The 19,417-nt window shown below is 56.0% G+C and overlaps 5 protein-coding genes across 5 annotated transcripts; 3 read left to right on the forward strand and 2 right to left on the reverse strand.

Moving 5' to 3' along the window:
• Positions 1–1,849: 1,849 nt before the first annotated feature.
• EsH8_VII_000545 (RNA polymerase II subunit A C-terminal domain phosphatase) lies at positions 1,850–2,747 on the reverse strand (the record flags this gene model as incomplete). Its single annotated transcript, XM_083270678.1, has 2 exons — positions 1,850–2,507; positions 2,617–2,747. 2 exons carry the CDS (start codon positions 2,745–2,747, stop codon positions 1,850–1,852), a joined length of 789 nt encoding a protein of 262 aa, XP_083128235.1.
• Positions 2,748–7,561: 4,814 nt separating this feature from the next.
• EsH8_VII_000546 (adaptor protein NBP2) lies at positions 7,562–9,148 on the forward strand (the record flags this gene model as incomplete). Its single annotated transcript, XM_083270679.1, has 1 exon — positions 7,562–9,148. One exon carries the CDS (start codon positions 7,562–7,564, stop codon positions 9,146–9,148), a length of 1,587 nt encoding a protein of 528 aa, XP_083128236.1.
• Positions 9,149–10,032: 884 nt separating this feature from the next.
• On the forward strand, positions 10,033–11,324 carry EsH8_VII_000547 (cytochrome-b5 reductase; the record flags this gene model as incomplete). Its single annotated transcript, XM_083270680.1, has 3 exons — positions 10,033–10,077; positions 10,239–10,620; positions 10,756–11,324. 3 exons carry the CDS (start codon positions 10,033–10,035, stop codon positions 11,322–11,324), a joined length of 996 nt encoding a protein of 331 aa, XP_083128237.1.
• Positions 11,325–11,744: 420 nt separating this feature from the next.
• Positions 11,745–14,600, reverse strand: EsH8_VII_000548 (M28 family metallopeptidase; the record flags this gene model as incomplete). Its single annotated transcript, XM_083270681.1, has 5 exons — positions 11,745–11,854; positions 11,953–12,975; positions 13,026–13,932; positions 13,986–14,346; positions 14,590–14,600. The coding sequence occupies 5 exons, from the start codon at positions 14,598–14,600 to the stop codon at positions 11,745–11,747; spliced, it is 2,412 nt and encodes an 803-aa protein (XP_083128238.1).
• Positions 14,601–16,814: 2,214 nt separating this feature from the next.
• On the forward strand, positions 16,815–19,106 carry EsH8_VII_000549 (major facilitator superfamily domain-containing protein; the record flags this gene model as incomplete). Its single annotated transcript, XM_083270682.1, has 4 exons — positions 16,815–16,866; positions 17,361–17,669; positions 17,726–18,502; positions 18,565–19,106. The coding sequence occupies 4 exons, from the start codon at positions 16,815–16,817 to the stop codon at positions 19,104–19,106; spliced, it is 1,680 nt and encodes a 559-aa protein (XP_083128239.1).
• Positions 19,107–19,417: the final 311 nt, after the last annotated feature.

Here is a 19,417-nt window from a genome sequence, read left to right on the forward strand (position 1 = left end):
TATACGTACGTACTCGTACAGCTATGTCTGAGCACCCCTGATTCGGTCACCCATTGGGGGTCTCTTCTCACCTGGCCAATCATTCTGCTTCCCGAGCTAGGTAGGTTTTCAGGGGGGGAAGAGTGGCCCGGCCACGAGGTGAGGCTCCCCGAGAGACATGTGACATGGCGATGAGCCTCCAGACCGCATGAACGCCTCCGATGTCTAACTCGGCCGCCCTGAGACGGAAGTGAAGCTTGGCCATGGCAGCGAAGCTTCGATGGAAGGAAGGATGGAAGGAAGGAAGGGGGAAAAAATAGATTCTCGCCCGACGGTCCCCAGCCTACCTTACACCACTTTTCACGAGAAAAACCCGTCAGATACGATTATACGCGGGTCTCGCGCAGGGCCGCGACACCCCACTGCTCCCAATCCTCTTCACCCCTTGACGCTCCGGTTCATCCGCCTGCAATCTGTGGTTGCCGCTCAATTTCGCGCGCCTGGGGGCGTCGTGACCGGGCCATGAAGACAATCTTTGCAAACTTTGGCTTCGCTCCCAGGTCGAATTGCACCAAACGATGACTGCCAAAAGCGAGGGAGAAGCCTCCAAGCCCTTTTCCCCTGGCCTGTGAGGCTACCGCCTCACGCCTTTAAGATACCCACGTCGATGGGAGGAGGTCTGGCAATAGCAAGCCCGTGAAATCGCCAGTAATTGGGGAGCCTTGACGGACCCAATCTTTCTAGAAGGCCGTTTCAACGTCGTGGTCCGCGGCAAATACATCCTCCCCAACCGAGTCACAGACAACGGAAACCAAATCCCCCCCCCCCTCCCCCCCCAAAACTGCGCACTTCAAGGAATGGAAACTTTGCAGAGCCGCCGTCCAAAACCCCACACAACCGCCGCGCCATGTCAGTTTAATCTCTTTACCATCAAGTCAGGTTTCTTTGCTTTCTTCCCTTTTGGGGCTCAGTTCCAGGGGAGGGGAAGGGGGGAAGTTCCGACCACACACACCAAGCGTCGTGAAACTTGCCTCGACTGAGGCTAGCTTGAAACGCGGCCTCGATAGCTTAAAGGGACGAACGGCAACGGCACGCGGTGGGACGGACAATTTTGTTTTTCTGTTAGTTTCTTCAAGGTAGACGTTACATGGCGAACTCCTAATAAGGTAGATCGGCAGGTAGCTTAGGCAGATGCGCTAATCGAGTGAATTATGATGGTCATCGTTATTCATAGTCCGTGCTATATCACCCCCACGGTCCTGCTGCCTTCTGGGCTGAGAAGCAGTCGATAGAAAGAATAAAAAGAAAACGCCGTCGCCGCCGTATGTTACATGCCCATTGCTCCCGTTTCCGCGAGTCGCGCCTCAAGACGCGGCCAAGAGGGGCCCGTCTTGGAACAGAACGATGGTGACATCCAGGCTGTCTCGCCTTCTCTGCCGGCCAAGGCCGCCCGCCAGGAACTCATACCGTCGCCCGGGGATGTCCGTAGGCGCCGCATGAACACTCTCGTCCGATGAGGTTCTATCTTCGTTCGTCCTCGATGAGGTTTGAAGCATGACAAAAGCGTGGCCCGCATCACCCTCTTCAGCCCGTGACCCCTGCCTTGCGTCGCCCTCCCAGACTGTAATGTATGTAAACCGGAGGAGGCTTCGTAGGAACCGCTAGTAGGTGAAGACCGGGGAAAGTCGTAAAGTTGTATTTCAGTCTCGTCCACATAATACGTCTCGTAACTGGCCATGTCGTAGACCACCAAGGCTGTTCCCGTGGCGGACGTTTGCGCCGTCTTCGGTGTTCCAATATCTCTGGCCGCCCCTCGTTCTTTATTCGGATTGCCGTATCCGTTATGAGATTGTGTTTCTCATACCGGCGTTCAGAACCACGCCAAAGTCCACACCGCTGGCAGGTGCGGCCACCTATCCTGCCACGCCGCCAGAATATCCGGCACCCTCTCGTCGAAGCTCGCCCGGCCACCAGCGCTCCCGCTATCAAAAGCCGCCGCGCCCACAGTTTCGCGCTCCTCTGTCGCTGCGGCATTGAGAGCATTCGCCAAATCCAGAATCGCGCGTCCGCCGACGCTGGCCTCCTCGTGGTTATCCTTGATGTCGACATTGATGACGTGAACAGGCCTGTTCAACGGTGCGCCGCGGTTCATGAGGTCATCAATGACGGCATCCCAGCAGCGCTCCTCGCAGGTGATGACGATGTCGACGACGCCGCCCTCAACGCCGACGCTGCCACGGTCCTCGGCGTGTTGGAGGCGCGGCATGCCCACCTGCCAGTCCTGCCAACGCTCAGGTCCCCATTTCACGTGGCGGTTGCGGTCAACCATGTTAAGGACGCCATTGGCGCGGTAAAGGCGCGGGTCTTTGGACTCGAGCTCCTTGAAGATGGTGTCATAGGAAGTCTTATTGAAATGGTAGACGTTGGGCTGCGTGATGGAAGGGCCGGGGAGACGAACGAGGGAGCCGGTGCCGAATGAGATTACAGGGTAGTTTGCGTTTGCAAGGCGGAGGTGGGAGACCATTGATCTGGGGGAGAGGCATATGTCAGGTTTGTTTCCTTGGTGGGATCACATGCGATTTGCGCGTTGCTACGGATCATGGGATTGGATTGGGCTGTGAACGGGAGGGGGTTTACCTGTTCTGGTTACTGGCGCAGACTGTGCAGAACTTGAGCTTGAAGTCCCCGGCGCCTGCCTCTCCATTGCCGGGCGTCGTCGCGTTTGTGGCCGCGGCTTGCGCGACACCTGTACCATTCGCGACCTCCATGGCTGGTGTTTGTGAGGTAAAATGACGATGGTGGTGGGGCCTGGGATGAAGCTCCACAAGTGGGCTCTATGGACGTTGTTCAAAAGAAGGAAGGAAAAACGTGGGGCCGATAAGAGCAAAGAAAGAAGCAGGAAAGATGAATTAAAAAAGAAAAAGGCAAGCTAGGTAGTTAGTCGAAATCGTGGTCGTAGGCGCAGTCGTGGTTGCTGGGAAAGATTCTAATCTGTGTCTTGAATTAGCCAAAATTCAGACACTTTTAATGTTTATCAAATCGGAAGTTTGTTTGAGCGCAAGTTCAGATAAAAAGCGTATACGGTGTAAGTGTGTCAACATGGGGATTTAGACAGCTCCAATAATAAAAAACTCATCATGCGAAAGCTCGAGGGCAGAATATTGCTCTTCAAGTTTTGTCTTACCTTTTTTCGGTGATTGACCAGATGCGATCAATGCGTGTGTGTCTATCTTGTCCTTGCCTCCCATCAAGGGTTTCCCAAAACCAATCTTCACACCAATGATGTCGGCCGTTGCTGTTGAAAGCTCCGAATCCGACGATGAAGTGGTTATGGAGAGGAAGAAAACTCTGAGCCTCAATGACGTTCGTTTTGGGGACTAGGTAGTTCGCTTCCGGTTGAATGTCGGCCCTTGAGCAGTGGAGCTGGGGCTGGCTGCCTGTTTGCCCAGGGCAGGCTTAGGTAATTGATTGCTTCTTTCGGGCTGGGCTTCTGCCTGAGGCTCAGCCACGCCGGACGTACCTTCTACAAGGTAGGACTCACGTGGTTCCTCAAGGTTCATGCCGGCGATTGGCTGGTAGGCGCTCGCAGAGTCTGAAACAAACGACGCTGTCGAGGGCACCAATCAGTACCGACTCCAAATGCAGCTGCCGTGCACATGTCCAGAAATAGAACAGCCAACAAGTGAGGCGACATCTGATGATGGCGCGCAGCCAAAGGGGGGACCAGCCCGAGTCTACAAAAGACATTGGTTCGAGACAGCTGTTCTTTCTTGACTGGATGGATGCGCCAAGTGGTGAAGCACGGCGTGCCTTGCTGAGGGACTGCATGCAAAATGGACCTTAGCCGTCTCTTCGAAAAGGACTCATGGGCTAGACCTCTCCCGGAGGCTTGCAGTCGGCCCATCATATCTGTGCTACGGTGCGACCCTTGGCAAGGAATCTGGGTCTGATCATCGGAGTAATACCTGTCTCTCGGGGTTGGCGGGTGGCCTGTGATTCCGTCCTGTGCTGCAGCCAGCCCAATGCAGCGCCCACGCTCCCGCCCGCCCCAGGCCCGACTGGGGTGTCTAATAACTACCTCGCCTTGGGGCTGTTCTGCTGGATGTTCAGATGCATTCGTTCGAGGTACCCCTCGAGGGATTATGAACCAAGGACAACCGCCAGTACGAGGTACAGTCTATTGCTGACGGGCGAGCATGGGACTTGTGAGGTGAGCCCCTGTGCCCTCTCCTGCCATACCAGGCCCATTGGAGCACTGGAAACTTTGGCGACCGCTGTATTTTGCACGTGGCTTCTGACAGCAAAAGCTGCAGCATCTACACTACGAGATGAGAGAGACCGCCGATCAGCGTTCAAGTTTCACCATGCCCATTTCCACCATTGGGATGGAGGGGACAAGACCACAATCCCAGCCGAAGCCATCCGTCGGTTAGTGGGCTGCCCCACGGATGGCACTGATGATCGAGAGATTCAGCTAACAGGACGGTACTTCGCTAACAAGCGGGCGGTTGTTTGTGCTTCAGCCTGCCCGGTTAGAAATGACAGCACAGATCGCAGTCGCTAGGCATTGAGCTTGTGGGTAGCATTCGGCACCATCGTTAAAGATTTGGTGTGCTAAGCTCGAAGTAAGTACCTTTGGGCTCTGCAAGAATGCGGGAGCAAGGCGTGCGATGGCTGTAGCGTAAGTTCGTCGTCGTAGTCAATTTCTGAGGCCGTCTCTGATCTGATCTTCTGTGTCCCTTAATTGATTGACAGCCAATCAAGCCCCTCGACGCCCACAAAGGTTCCCATTGTATGCTTCGGACCCAGCCAGCAGATATTTCATGTCAGTAGACAAGTAGTCCTGGATACCTCATGATTTGCGCCAGGGACGTCCTCGCTAATCAGCTGTGGGCCGGCCTCTGTCTGACCTTGGTGCGACCTGAACAGGAATCTGCGCCGGCCGATGCTGGAGTCCTCAATATGGATTTATTGACGACAGCTCGGGCGGACCAAGAATAGGACTGTGTACCGTCTTCTCCCCCCGTACCCTGTTCGACAAGCTTCTTCCTTCTGCACTTGGCAAATTTTCTGGGCTGTTGCTGCGGAAAAGAGGCGAGTATACACAATATGGGAGGGATTCAAATCCAAACGCGCAACGATGGACATCCAGATATGGACAGCCCTTGCTGGCTACCTTCCTTCGTCCCGTGTAGGCCTGGAGCCCCCCCCAGTCGACCGCATGGATAGGTCGGCCCGGAGGTAATCAACCGCAACAGATCTGACCGGAGAGCACGGGCGGCTCTCTGAGGTTAAGGTTCAGCCTGAAGGGCACTTTTTGGAGAACAAGAAGCATGCGTACCTAACGCGCGGGCGTCCGTCACTGTGTCAGGTATCCCTCTTTGGGATCGAAAGTTCAAACAAGGGACGGCCGGGTCCAGTGACTGCTCGCGTGGAGGAGGCATGAGGCGGCGACACATGGCTGGCACTGGCAATGGCAGGAGCGAGAGTCTCGTTTTGCTGGGCGGGCGCGTTGCTGGATCCGTACGTACGAGGTACCTGGACTTGGCTGGCAAGGCACCGCCTTAACACGAAAGACCGAGCAGTCCGCCTGAAGGGGTGCCCTTGGGTTGACGATGGGACCATTGGAAAGGGGAGCGGGCGGACAGGCGTCAGCAGGCGATTGGATTTGACGAGTGAGTAGGTAATTAGTAGATCCCCAGCGGGCCAGAAGCAACTGCAGGAAGAGGCGGAAAAAGCACAGAACCTGAACACGCAAGGAAGGAAGCCCACTCAGCCGCCTTGTCTTGCCTACTATCCGAACATGGTACGAGTATGCAGTTGCAGAGCCTACATACGCTACTTTGTTGCAGGGCGATGCGAGGGCGATGCAAGGCGAAGTACCCTTCCCAAGGCAGTCTGCGTAAAAGCGCATCTGAACACAGACGGGGTACATGAGGGCCCCCCCATACTGCCTGCACCGGTTCCGTTGCCTTGGCCTTTCCAGGATGGGGTTGGACATGCAAACCTCCCCTGCAAGAGCTGCACAGCATCTGGAGCTGGTGCTGGTTTCCTGACAGTCTCCAGATATTATACCCACGACAGCGACGGAGAAGATACCCTTCCAGTTCAGATCTGACATTTGGAGGTACGGGCCAGTGGGCGGCAGATCCAGTCAAGCCCGCTACCAGTCCGTCCTACCGATTGCAGAAGTTGGCGCTGACTCGCTTGGGGGTTTCTTTCTGTGCCTCTCTTTGCCGTAAATCGAATCCCATCCGCTCCTCACGCCTCGCGCTCCAGGTCTTGCTGTTGCTGTTGTTGCTGCTGCCGCCGCCGCCGCTGTTGTCTTTGTTGCTGGTCTTCTTCTCTGCTCCCCCTCCCCCCCTCTCTCTCGCTCGCTCTCACTCACTCAACCACACACCCACACACTCTCTCTCTCTCTTCCTCTCTTTCTCGCCCACCCCTCTCTCTTCCTCTCTCTGCTTCGTCGTCCCCTCACCTCCCCCTCCTCCCCTCCCTCCTTTCCGCCAACTCCCACCGCCTACAGCCAGTAGGAACTCTGCGCGACGCGCTTAGAAGCAGCAGGTGCAGTTCCGTGCGTTCGGGGATCGAGTATCTGTTCTGTCCTAGGCCCCCCAGGGTTTAAGTACCTTGGGATAGTGGATGGGTGAGTGTTCCCGCACCCCCTCTGGTGCAACCTCCAGGGTGTTTGTCCTGTGCTTGGCTGGTCACTGACGAAGTGCCCCTCTACCAAAAGTACGACCCCAAAGTACAGATACTTGTACCTCCAACCATCTATCCAACACAGATACCTGAGGTGGCTCGTTGCAGTCCAGCCTGGTCCAGTCCATTCTCCGCTGCATCTGGTGCGAAGAGGCACGGCCGTTTCTGGGTGCGGTACGGAGTACTCTGTACTGTTTGTACCCTTTCTACCTCCCACCATCAGCAGCAAGCACTTCACCACCGCAGCGCTGCCCAGCACCAAGCAGCGCCAGCGACCTGAACCTAAACGAATTATTCCCAACCTCACTTCCTCCTGCTCCTCCATCTTCTTCTCTTCTTCCATCTTCCCCTCCCCTCTCCGTCCCCCACCCATACTGAACCCTTTCTTTCTTCAATCCTTCTCTTGTCGCACGTCGAGCGACCCCGCGAGCTGAATACATCGGCCGCCCGCTCCTGGCTTTAAGTTCTTGACATTCCTTATTCGATTTCAACACAGCGTCGCGTGCGACGACTTTCGTTTTGCGACACCTTGCGAGCGAGCCCGTTGCTGTTGCTCCTCTTTTTCTCCAACCAAGGCTGTTCGTCCTCGCCTCGTTCGAATCACGACCCCCCCCAGCCCGCATAGGCTAACCTGCTTCGATTTGGCGCAGTTCAACACACGACAACACCTGCGCGAGCAAGCCTTCACACTCGCGGCAGCCCGTAGCCCCGACACCGACTTTTACCAATCTTCATTCCCTCCCATTTTCGCCGACGAGTACGGCCACCAGTTCTGCTGAGCGACTATTTGTTTGCTTGGTGGCACACGAGGCCGTAGGATTCGTAAATCGGGTGTCTGCCATCCTCCTGCTGGCTCCTCGTCGATTGCGATAATCTCAGGATGACCACGATCTTGTCCCAAAGCTCCTCGCCCGCGACATCCCCACCTGTAGCTGCTTCTCCCTCCACCAACCCGAATCACCCCTCACTACCGCCACTAATAACATCCCCTCTAAGTCGACGCTCAACCGCACCGAGACCAATGTCGCACGCTTCAAAGAACCGCCTGTCGCAATACTCGACGGGCTCCGTCCCGTCTCGTTCGCGACCACCCTCCCATATGTTTCCAATGTTTCCCTCGAGCCTTTCATATACACTCGTGCGGGATTTCGCCTATCCCATCATGCACCCCATGCACTATGGCCCCTCGCCTGAGCCGTCGCATCCTGCTTCTGGCCTCAGCACCCCCGCCAGCGAGTCGCGCCGCCTTTCCGACCCTCCCGCCGTCTGGGAAACAAAGATAGGCTGGGACACTGGATCTTGGGGCCCGGAAGGCTTTGGGAAGGCCCACGACCTGCCACCCATGGAATTCCGAGACGGCCCGCCCTGGAGCGAAGATGAGGATTTGGCCAGCCCCGTTGTCAGCTCCAGGCACCGTAAGCACAAATCCTCTGTAGCAGCTTTTGGCGGAACCGGAAGAGGGAGGGGCTCTCACGACGAAGACGACGTTTTGAACCCAACGCACTACGAGCGCGAACGCGGTTTTTATGTCGGGACCAGCGGTGATGGTAGCGAACGGTACTACCTGAACCAAGGAGGGGAAGCAAATGGACCGGGCGGGGAATATGTCACCTACCCGCCCAACGATGCGAGACATTCCAGCCACACATACCAGCTAGGCGATCTTCCCCCGCGGCAGTACGCCGAACACGAGGCTTATTCGGACGCTTCGAGCTCCGCATCTTCCCCCCGTTTCCGCAATGACGACCAATCCAGGTATTCGCGGGACTACCAGTTCACCATCACATCGCCTGATGAGGAGATGCACGGCAAGGCCGTTGCGCTTTTTGACTTTGAGAGAGAAAACGAGAATGAATTGCCGTTAGTGGAGGGTCAGATTATATGGGTCTCGTATCGACATGGCCAGGGTTGGCTTGTGGCCGAAGATCCCAAGACTCAAGAAAGCGGACTGGTGCCCGAAGAATACGTTCGATTGCTTCGGGACATTGAAGGCGGGATGAACAGTCTCACGGGAAACGTCGGCGAAGGCTCAACCTCGCCAAACGATGTCGGAACACCCACGCAAGCAGAACATCTCACCTACGGGCACACACCAACGGGCAGTCAGTCTTCCAATGGATACCACCAACCCGTGGTCTCGACCTTTTCTACTTCGAGCAAAGACTTGGACCCATATCCTACGCAGCAGCTGGGAATCCAGGCCGGACAGCCTCCGCCCCAAGTCGTGCACTACCATGGCCAGAGAGGTGGCAGCCAGGCGAACACGCCCACTTTAGCTTCGCACCACGATGCCGGCATGATGCGCCGAGGAAGCCAGGACACGACCTCAAAAAAGACTGACTCTCAAGTTGGCCCCTTGACGGAAGCGACAACTGAGGACAAGCCGGTTGACCGGTCTAGCACACCAAAGGCGAAGACTCCCAGCGAGTTACCTGCAGAACCCGAAGCCATGGACACTAGCCGGTGATAACGAAGAGTCAATGGGCATTGGCCGCGGTGCAGCAGGCGGTCTAGATTTCTTGCTTGGCAGAATATTCTCTTTGATGGATCTGCCATGAATCATGTACTATGAGGAACGTTAGGGAGGAGCGTTTCTGATTTCGGTTTGATGATCAAGAGGCGTAAAGTTGTATTTCAGGAGACATAAAGAGAGGAGCCCCTGGTCGGTCGCTTTCAGCATGTAGCTTGGATGAGGGAGAGTATGGGTGGTTAAGGGACCGGCTGGAGGATGTATCTGGGTTCAATACGGAGGTAGGAAGTCGGCATACTCGGCGCTCGAATGCCTGGCTCTAAGCCGGGTCGCCGGATGACTGGATGAATCAGTGGTGGTATTTTAGTTAAGCTCTCAGCAACTGAAGCTGTTGGCTTGTATATAATATATTGGGGGACCCCCTCCAACTTTACCCCCTTCATCAGGGGATGCCAACGTCTCGTCCAACATGGCGCTCAGAATATACCTAGTCTGTGATGGTCGAATTTAGCACCTGCTTCGGTAGTGCGGCGATGGCTGCTGAGCACATGCAAGCTACAGCTGTGCCACGAATTTACAATGAGGCCCTTTAAGCACGTTAGCACCTGTGCTTAGAAATCCACCCGGTACATTGCTCCCCGCCGAACACAATCATCTTGGTGGGGATCGGACATTGAAAGTGGATGCACGTGACATTTTACGTCATGCACTGCCTCCAAAGCTTGCATTCTGGACGGGTTTGGGAGCTCTGCTGTCTCGGATCCACGCAACCTTTCCTGGCAACAAATTGGACCTCTCCAATTCAACACCAACTTCCCCAGATTGATTCTTACGACCCTTTCAATTGGCATCCCAGCTTCGAGCATTGTAATTGAGCCATCATGTTCGCCCGATCTGCTCTCAAGGCCGCGCAGCCCCTCAAGCTGGTAAGAAGCTCTTCATTAGGCGTCGGCTCTCGCACGCAATCCCCCCTCCCCCACTAGAGCTGGCATATTGTATCAACCATGCGCACCGGCCCTGGGGCCTAACATGCCCATGCTGGCTTAAAAGATGAATCAAAATGGCTAATCAGTGCCTGTGTCAACAGCAAGCTCGCCGCTATGCCACCGAGCCCGCCAAGGGTAGCTCCAACACGGCCCTCTACGCCGGCGCCGCTGCTGCCGTCGCGGGCGGAGCCTACTACTTCCTCTCTGGTTCTTCGCCTGCGGCCCAGAAGGCCGAGGCCAAGATCAAGGACGCCGTTGGCGTCGCTCCCAAAAAGGCGCTGACGGGCGGCGATCAGGGTTTCGTGTCGCTCAAGCTCGAGGAGGTTGAGATTGTGAACCACAACACCAAGAAGTTCCGCTTCAAGCTGCCCGAGGACGATATGGTTTCCGGCCTGGACGTCGCCAGTGCCGTCTTGACCAAGTACAAGGGCCCCGAGGACGAGAAGGCTACGCTGAGGCCTTACACCCCTACCAGCGATGAGGGTATGTTTTTCTCCCTTTGACGGCGACCTCTCCCTGCTTTCTCGTGAGGCTGCTCCTGAGGTTGCAAACGACAATGGAGTAGAGCCGCTATAATACAGTTCGAAGAGAACGACAGGAAAACTGACCAGACCGCAGACGCCAAGGGCTACGTCGAGCTCCTCGTAAAGAAGTACCCCAACGGGCCCATGTCCACCCATCTCCACGACATGACCCCTGGCCAGCGCCTCGACTTCAAGGGCCCCCTCCCCAAGTACCCCTGGTCCCCCAACAAGCACGAGCACATCGCCCTCGTTGCCGGCGGCACGGGTATCACCCCCATGTACCAGCTCGCGCGCGCAATCTTCAACAACCCCGAGGACAAGACCAAGGTCACGCTCGTCTTCGGCAACGTCACCGAGGCGGACATTCTCCTGAAGAAGGAGTTTGCCGAGCTTGAGAACACGTACCCCCAGCGCTTCCGCGCCTTCTACGTGCTCGACAACCCGCCCAAGGAGTGGGTCGGCAACAAGGGCTTCATCACCAAGGACCTGCTGAAGCAGGTGCTCCCCGAGCCTAAGAGCGAGAACATCAAGGTTTTCGTGTGCGGACCCCCGGGCCTGATGAACGCCGTCTCGGGCAACAAGAAGAGCCCCAGGGACCAGGGCGAGTTGGTCGGTATCCTCAAGGATCTTGGATACACCCCCGAGCAGGTCTACAAGTTCTAAGCGGCGTTGCTTCAGACACGATCGAGCGTCACGAGGAGATGGGGACAAAGGGGTTGTCAATTGTATGAATAGCCAAGGCGATAGACGCATAGACCATTGTTGGGTGCTAGTAATTGCGCGTTTTGATCCTAGACATGTGCGACGGAGCCGCATGCCGCTATCAGATTAAAATATGGCTTGCAAAGCGAAATTTGCGGCTTGGACAGTCACTGAGAGGCATCTAAAATCAAGTCACTTGATGTGTATTATCAAACTTGAATGTCTGGTATGGCGCTAATCGAGAACGATGAGAATGCTTAATCGGCTGCTACGAAATGGAGGCATAGTGAAGCAACCCTCCACCCCCACAGCCACGTCACTAGGAAAAGTGGCTTTTCCATATCCGACTTACCATATCCAAAGCCGACGTCAGCTTCCGGTTTAAATGCTCTTGGTCGCGGAAGCGATGCACTCGTTGATGATGCCAGTCCACTTGAGAGCGTTGTTGAAGTCCTTGGCATCAATGCTCTCCTGCAGGCCGGGGAAGACGGCTATCACGACACGTTAGCGTTGTCGCTCATCATTATAACAATCTGCAAAGGCGGAGGAAAGAGGAAACGGGGGAGGGTTGGGGAAAGGATATGCTCACCTCCGGAATATCCGGTCCACAGGCCAGGCGCAAAGACGACGTGCTTGAACCAGCTACGGCCGTCCAGGCCGCCGGGGTATAGAAAGTTGCGCTCGAGGCCCTTGTAAGCCTTGTTGACCCAGACGAAAGCGAAGGCGACCTTGATCTTGCGCAGCAGGTTCCACCAGGGGATGTCCGCCTTGAGCTCGCTGTCGACCCAGGCGGCACCTGCGTCGAGCTTCTCGGTCTTCTCACGCAGGGCGGCGATGGAGGTGCGGAGAATCTGAAGCGATGTGCGGAATTGCGACAAAGAGCCCTTGGCGTCAACGTCGGCGACGGCGATGCTGGCGCGCATTCTGAACAGCTCCTCTTCCGAGGTGGGTTCAGCAGCTGAGAGCTTGGCCTCGACTTGGTCGACGTAGACGCTCAGTGCATCGGCGTAGTCGGTGGCGTTGAAGCGGATGACGGGCACGTTGGAGAGCTCTGCGACAACGAGGCCAAGAATTTGCGCCATAGTGCGGTGGTAGACGAAGCCTGGGTCTCCGAACTCCTTCATCCAATGGAAGGAGTCGTAGTTGGAGTGGTACTGGTAGACAACCTCCTCGTTCTCACCGCCAAAGCCAAAGTCGAGAGAGGGAATGCCCGCAAAGTCCTGGAAGGCGGTGAAATCGGATCCGGAGCCCATGGTCCTGATGCGACCGTCCCACACGTCACCGACCGTCTGGCCTGGCACGGTCTGGTTAGGAGAAGGAACCAGCTGAGTGACCTCGCGCAGGACGCGGTGGAGGAGGGGAGCAGCCGAGGGGTTGAAGTTAGGGCCGCGGACACCGACATCGACGTTGACATAGGCAACAGTAGACTGGGAGAGCCAGGGGAGGTACTCTTCTACCCACTCAGTGCTGCCGATCAAGGAGTACTCCTCGCCGTCCCAGCTGGCGAAGACAATAGTACGGGTGGGCTTCCAGCCGCTGGCAATGGCGACACCGACTCCACGGATGACCTCGTTCAGGACGGCAGAACCGCTGTTGGGGTCACCAGCACCACCTAAGTGATGTCAGCTCTCAGATCATGCAAATGTTGATGTGCTAACTTACCAGCAATCCAGGCATCGCGGTGGTTACCAACAACGACGACCTCGTTGGGAATGGTGCCGTTGACGATGCCGATAACGTTCCAGAGAGGGGTGGTGGTATAGTTTTGCTCGTTGTAAAGGTTCAAAACCACATTGTCGGGAGAGGGACCAATGTTATACTCGACGCCCTTGTACTTGAGTCCGAGGTTTCTGTTCCAGTACTGGTTGAAGTCCTTGACGGAGGGACCGTGACCGTTGAGGGCCTTCAAGATGGGAAGGGCATCGGCATAAGAGATTGGGATGGATGGGATAGAAGGTGTGGCATCATCGACAGGCGCGCGCGGCACACCGGGCTTGGATGGATAGCCAGGGGTAGAGGGGTCGCCGGGCCGATGGCTGAGGAACTGAGCGCTTCCACGCTGGACGGCGCTGGGGTGGCGAGCAGGGCCGTTGGGGTAAGCTTCGTATCCGTTCTCCTCGGTGACCTTGCCATCATCACCGGGGTCGCTGTACAGCAGGGCACCGATCGCGCCCAGCTCCTGGGCGCGCTTGATCTTCAGGCCGCGGAAAATGCCGCCATACTTGGCGATGACAATCTTACCCTCAAGGCTGACATTGGCCTTGACAAGGTCCTCGTAATCCTGGTAAGTGCCGTAGTTGACAAAGACGAAGGAGCCGGTGACATTGCCGCTGGCGGAGTAGCCGTGGAATGTTGGCACTCGGTCCTCGAGGGCGGACGTGGAGTCCTCCTCGATGACGTCTTCCTCAAGGGCGGCCTTAAACTCGACCTTCCATGAAGATTCTTCGTCATCCTTAGACTTTGAGAGCAGAGAAAGGCTGTGGTCAATGGGGTAGTTCAGGTAGACATCATATGAGACAATGTCGGACTGGATGCCCCAAGACTCCCACTTTTCCTTGGTCCACAGAGCCTATTGGAGACTGTGAGTACGTTTTTCAATGCCTTTTCTACTACGCTGCTTACCTGAGAGTAGTTCTGGCCCGCGAGGTGAGGGCCGGCTGTATAATATCTGCTCCACTCCTCGGCCTTCTCAGACGAAGGGACCTCGAAAAGGATTTTTTGCACTTCCTCGTGGGTGATGGGAGCGCGGTTGATGCTGTTAGTCCAAGACCAGCCCTGGTGGTGATGACCATGGTGACGAGGAGGTTCGTCTACAAAGAGAGCCACCACGAAGAAGATGGACCAGAAAATAAGGATGGATGAGAGCGCGATGGTGCAGAAGCGGCGCAGGATATGGTTCGGGTAGCGGCGGCGCGGGGCACCAATGTAGACACTGGAGACCAGCGGCGTCCGCTCATCAGACATTTTGTCGTCGTATCGCTTTCTGTGCTTATATCAGTATGCCTGTTTTGCATGTACGCACAGCATGGACGCTGGCAGCTGTCGACACGGGCTTTGACGAGGAGGAGGAGCAGGAGGAGGGATGAGACGCCGAAGCAAGTGTGGCTGGCGTCGGTTGTTGCATCATCGCCAGGCCACCAGCCACACAAGCTCAGGCACCAAGCTCCCCTCATCGAGCTCTCATCCACGAGGGCGGCGGCTCAGACTACGACAGAAACAAACTTACTCGTGCGCCATCTTGTAGCACAGGACCAAACTGTCGCCAACAATTATCTCTGCGCCTTCTGCCAGAGATGTCGTTGAAACAAAGTTGAAATTGCTACGAACATTGCGTGCTTCGTTGATGTTATCAGCGTCAGTGTGTTTGCCGATCGGCTGCCGCCGCCTGGGCCTGGTGCATCCTCCCTCCCTCCACTGGCACTGCCACCCACAAACGTGATTGCGCTGTTGTGCCTGTTTGCACTGAATGCCCCGCTCGTAGATTTCCTCGGTCTCCTTCCTGTTTCGGGTGTTCAGGCGAGGGCCTGGCGGGTCATCGGCGCTCCGGTGCCGACCCTCAAAACACCGGGCTGGAGATAACGATTCTCCAGAAGGTGCGGAGGTACGGTCCAGTTCGCTGGCGCTGCTTGGTGTCGAGGGGCCCCAACATCCGTCCCGTGACACCGCATCGACCCGTCTCACGTTCCGTCGCGAGACTCCACGACAGGGCAAATGAACACACACGCGGGACAATCGCCATGGATGAGCTGTGACATCATCTTATCTGCCTGTCTCTCGATCCGAGTCAATAGACGCACCCTCTTCCGGTGACTGGATGCGTCGGCTAACATCGGTGATCACGCAATTGATTGGGTGGATTCATCACATCAGTCTTTTTCGGATGCGCCGCCTGGCAACCACCGCTGTCCGAATCTGCATTGTCTGCAGCTGAATAAATCAGAAAGCCTGGCATTTCTACTGTGATCTTCTTTTGGCGGTGTGTAGTTTCTGCGTCATGTTCAAGGCGAGAGTCTTGGGATACGCATGCTTCGATTTATGCTTTCACTGCCTCGTTGGCGTTGAAGCAATGGTCACCCCTGCCCAGTCAGTCTGTGATGATTACCAATTCAGCATACGGATGTCGCACTCAACCCGACGTTCGGCCCCGGCTTCGGCGAGATCGGCCCAACGCCGCCCGGGAAAGAGGCCCCCCACCGGTACGATTGGACGTCATAGCAATTGCGGGGGGCGACCATTTTTCTTTCCTTACTATGTGTTTTTTTCATTCGATCTTTTTTTTGCCTTGGGCGGCTTGGAAGGGGAGGGGGGGGGGGAAGGCCTCGGCTGCACCACCGGCTCAGCAACGACCCCTGCCCTTTTCCGTGCCCGTTGCACACCCACACCGACTCTCACTCAAGTCTTGGCCGACAACGGACATTTTCCCAAGGTGTCCAAGCATTACGCCGGACCACCCACTTCAAGGTTCCCTGCCACCGCCCGCATCGCCTGGACCGGGCCAACATCTTTTCGCTTCGGCAACAGGGAGACGCAATGTAGTTGGCGTGCAGCTCATTGTTCTTCGTGGAGTCTAAAGCCAGGAGGAATCACGGGGCGCTGCGCAAGCTGAGCCAGCGTCACCCTTCGCGTTTGACCGTATCCGAGACACACGACGTCCGCGGTCATCCCATCTCGCTCCATCGCAGCAATGCGTCTTGGCCACTTCGCTCGCATCTCGCGCTCGCCGTCGCGCAGGCTAAGCCGTTGGCTCTTGTTCCCATGCGCTGCACTAAGATATCGCAGTAGTGTCCCGTAGTCCGCATGGAACGCGCCAAGTCAGTCTGGTAGGCGGGAATTCCCACTTCCAAGTCCCCATCTAATCACCGGGAGGCGAGGCCGTCCAAGGCCGTCCCCATTCAAGGTGGTTCGCCCTAACGTGAACGACCCCTTCTGACCACTAGCCGACTGGATATCTTCCGTCAGCAGAGGCGCGGGGATCGGCGCTGAGTCTGGTCCCTTCGCTTTCCACGCCTTCACGGGGGCTTAAGTCCTGCGGGAGCTGGGGGGATGACTGCAGTTACATGAATTGCATATCCACGCTATTCCCTGCCCGGCTCAGTGCAGCCGCGAGCCTGCAGGAGGGAAGTGGATCATTGCCGTTTAGTTTTTTGTCTGCGCTTGACGAACCGTCTTTTCTTGCCTTCGCCGTGTTCTTGTGACATTCTCCTTCTCCAATTCTCCAACAAACTTTGGTTTAAAGGTGTTGGCCGCCCCTGGTTTGCATTTCTCTCGTCGATCTTCGACAACATCTTGCTACGTCGCACAACGTCACAACCAAGTCGCTGCATTGCCCAGCTTGTTGTTCCGAATTCCCATTCCTGGATCATTCATTCAAAAGATCAAACCTTTGATAACTCGCCAACTTGTGCCATTTGACTGCCCCTTGAGCCTGTGCAGTCTCTTCACGTTGCCACAATGACCAAGCCAACGAAACCAAAGTTGCCCGCGAAGCAACTGGCCATTTTGGGTAAGACGCCCTCACATTTCAGGACATGTCTCGCGATTTTTTTTTCCAACTACCCTTGCAACATATCCAAACCTGCAGGCGACGATCAGTGCCGGGCAAGTGCCGATGAGCCAGACCAGCGGGACTTCTGCAGAATTGGAGAGCATGCGATGAGAGGCTCGTGGATGTCGTGGGATCGCATAAAGGGATTCGGAGGGATGGGACGGTTGGATACTTGCATGTTGTCGCCATAATGCTTGCCGCCCTGTCCTTAGCCACACCTACTTCAATCCTGCCCCGAAATGCGACGAAGATATGGTTTTGATCGTTCAAGCTGCCTGACCACTGTGAACCGTGGAGGTCAATCTTTTTACCGAGCCCAAGGCGGTTGGCATATTGCTTATAATCGGGAAACGATTTGAAAGCTTGATATCTAAGCCCAGCAAGAAATACCACCACGCATATTTTTTCTTCTTCGAACTGTGGTCATCACTGTAACGCTAACCCGATGACAGCTGTTGCGCGGTTCGCCGAACCCCTTGCTCTCACATCGGTTTTCCCCTACCTCCCAGAGATGATTCGCAGTTTTGGTGTCGCACAGAACGATATCGCCTACTGGGCTGGCATAACTTCTGCCGCATTCTCACTGTCCCAGAGCTGTACCGCCGTGCCGTGGGGCAGAGCCTCTGATAAGTTTGGAAGGAAACCGACCGTCATTATTGGTTTAATATCGACAATGACTTTCTTCGTCGTCTGGGGTGTGTCTACGAGTCTACCAATGGCAATCATTGTCCGAGCTATTCTGGGAAGTGGAAACGGAAATGGTAAGACCCCTCCTCAACCCAGCCATATAATGCTGGCTAACACCATGCTTCTTTAGTTGGAATTATCCGGACCATGGTTGCGGAAATGGTTCCTGAAAAGGAACTCCAACCTCGAGCATTCTCAATCATGCCTCTGATCTGGTCTGTTGGCTCGATCTTTGGCCCAGCTTTTGGTGGCTTTTTCGCAAAGCCCGCGGACCGCTTCCCGGCGTTGTTCGGTGACAGTTGGTTCTTCAACAAATACCCGTTTGCTCTGCCGAATTTCATCGCCGCCGTCTTCTTCCTCATCTCAGTCACGACCGCAACCCTGTTCTTGAAAGAAACCCTCGAGAGCAAGCGCCACACACCCGATTGGGGCCTTCTTATGGGCGAGCGCCTCACGCGTTCATTCCGCCGCTCCCGCGCCCACCACCACCACCATGCTCGTGCAAGACGCGCCTCTTTCGTGGATGGAGAAGCAACCGCACCTCTGGTTCCTACAAAGCTGAACCACCCGGCCCAACCCCTCGAGGACAATAAGGCCTTGGAGGCGCCGAGCATGAAGGAGGTTTTCACCCCGCAAACATGCATCAACCTTCTATGCTACACTTTCCTTGCTCTTCACTCGGTGGCTTACGACCAGGTCCTGCCTGTCTTCCTTAGTACTCCCGAGGTGAAGCATACCCCGGAGAACACCCATCTGCCGTTCCAATTCTCCGGCGGGTTCGGTCTCGAGCCTGGTCCTATCGGCACTATCTTCACCATCTACGGCATCACCTGCGGTGTGATTCAGTTCTTCGTCTTCCCGCCCCTGTGCAACTACTTTGGTGTTCTGCGCTGCTTCCGTGCTTGTGGTGCGTATACTTGCCAACTGCGTCCCGTTATGTCTGCATCTTTTTACTGACCCTAAGTTTAGCCTTCACTTTCCCCGTTGTCTACGTCCTCACCCCCTACGTAGTCTTGTTCGAGTCGGCCGCCGGACGCTATGCTGCTCTCCTGATCGTCATGTTCGTCAAGGCCTTCGCCGTCATCGTTGGCTTCCCCTGCATGACGATTCTGCTTACGAACTCGGCCTCGTCGCTCCGCATCCTCGGCACCCTCAACGGCTTCGCCACCATGTTTAGCGGCTTTGGTCGTGCCTTTGGTCCTGCCGCCACCGGCGCCGCCTACAGCTGGGGTATCTCCAGGGGCTACCTCATCACTGCATACTGGTTCCTCGCGCTTACCGCCTTGATGGGCGCCGTTCCGATCTACATGCTCGTCGACAGCGATGCCCTGACACAGACCCCCGACACCAGCGACGACGAGGACGAGAGCATCAGCGACGAAGGATACGTGAGCGAGGGCAGCGCTGTTGCTTCTGGCAGCAGGCAGGATTCCTCGACTGAGGTTGCGCCTCTGCTGGGTGCGAAGAACGGAGCGGTGGGCTACGATTCCGTCAGCCCGTCCCGTCCGTAAGCTGGATTTTCCCCCCTATCGTGACTGAGGAGAGATTGTCCACCCTGCCTCCCCATGTGAGCGGGCATTTGAGTCGGACGACTAAGGAGCGGAAATTAATCCCCGAAACGCCGAACATGAAATTTACGGCCGGCCTTTGATGTTTAGGAATCGGCCATGTCCGCATTCCTTGTTGCTTCTGCTTTTGGGCGTGCATAAGTGCATTATTGGAGGCGCTCAGCATCACAGGTATTTCGCAATGGTTGTTGTTGTCGTTGTTGAATTTCAGAGGGCATTTCGTCGGTTGGTTCGGGAAGGGGTATTAAAAAAAA

This window comes from Colletotrichum jinshuiense, chromosome 7, assembly GCF_051148585.1.
Source record: "Colletotrichum jinshuiense chromosome 7, complete sequence".
Taxonomy (NCBI): Eukaryota; Fungi; Ascomycota; class Sordariomycetes; order Glomerellales; family Glomerellaceae; genus Colletotrichum; species Colletotrichum jinshuiense.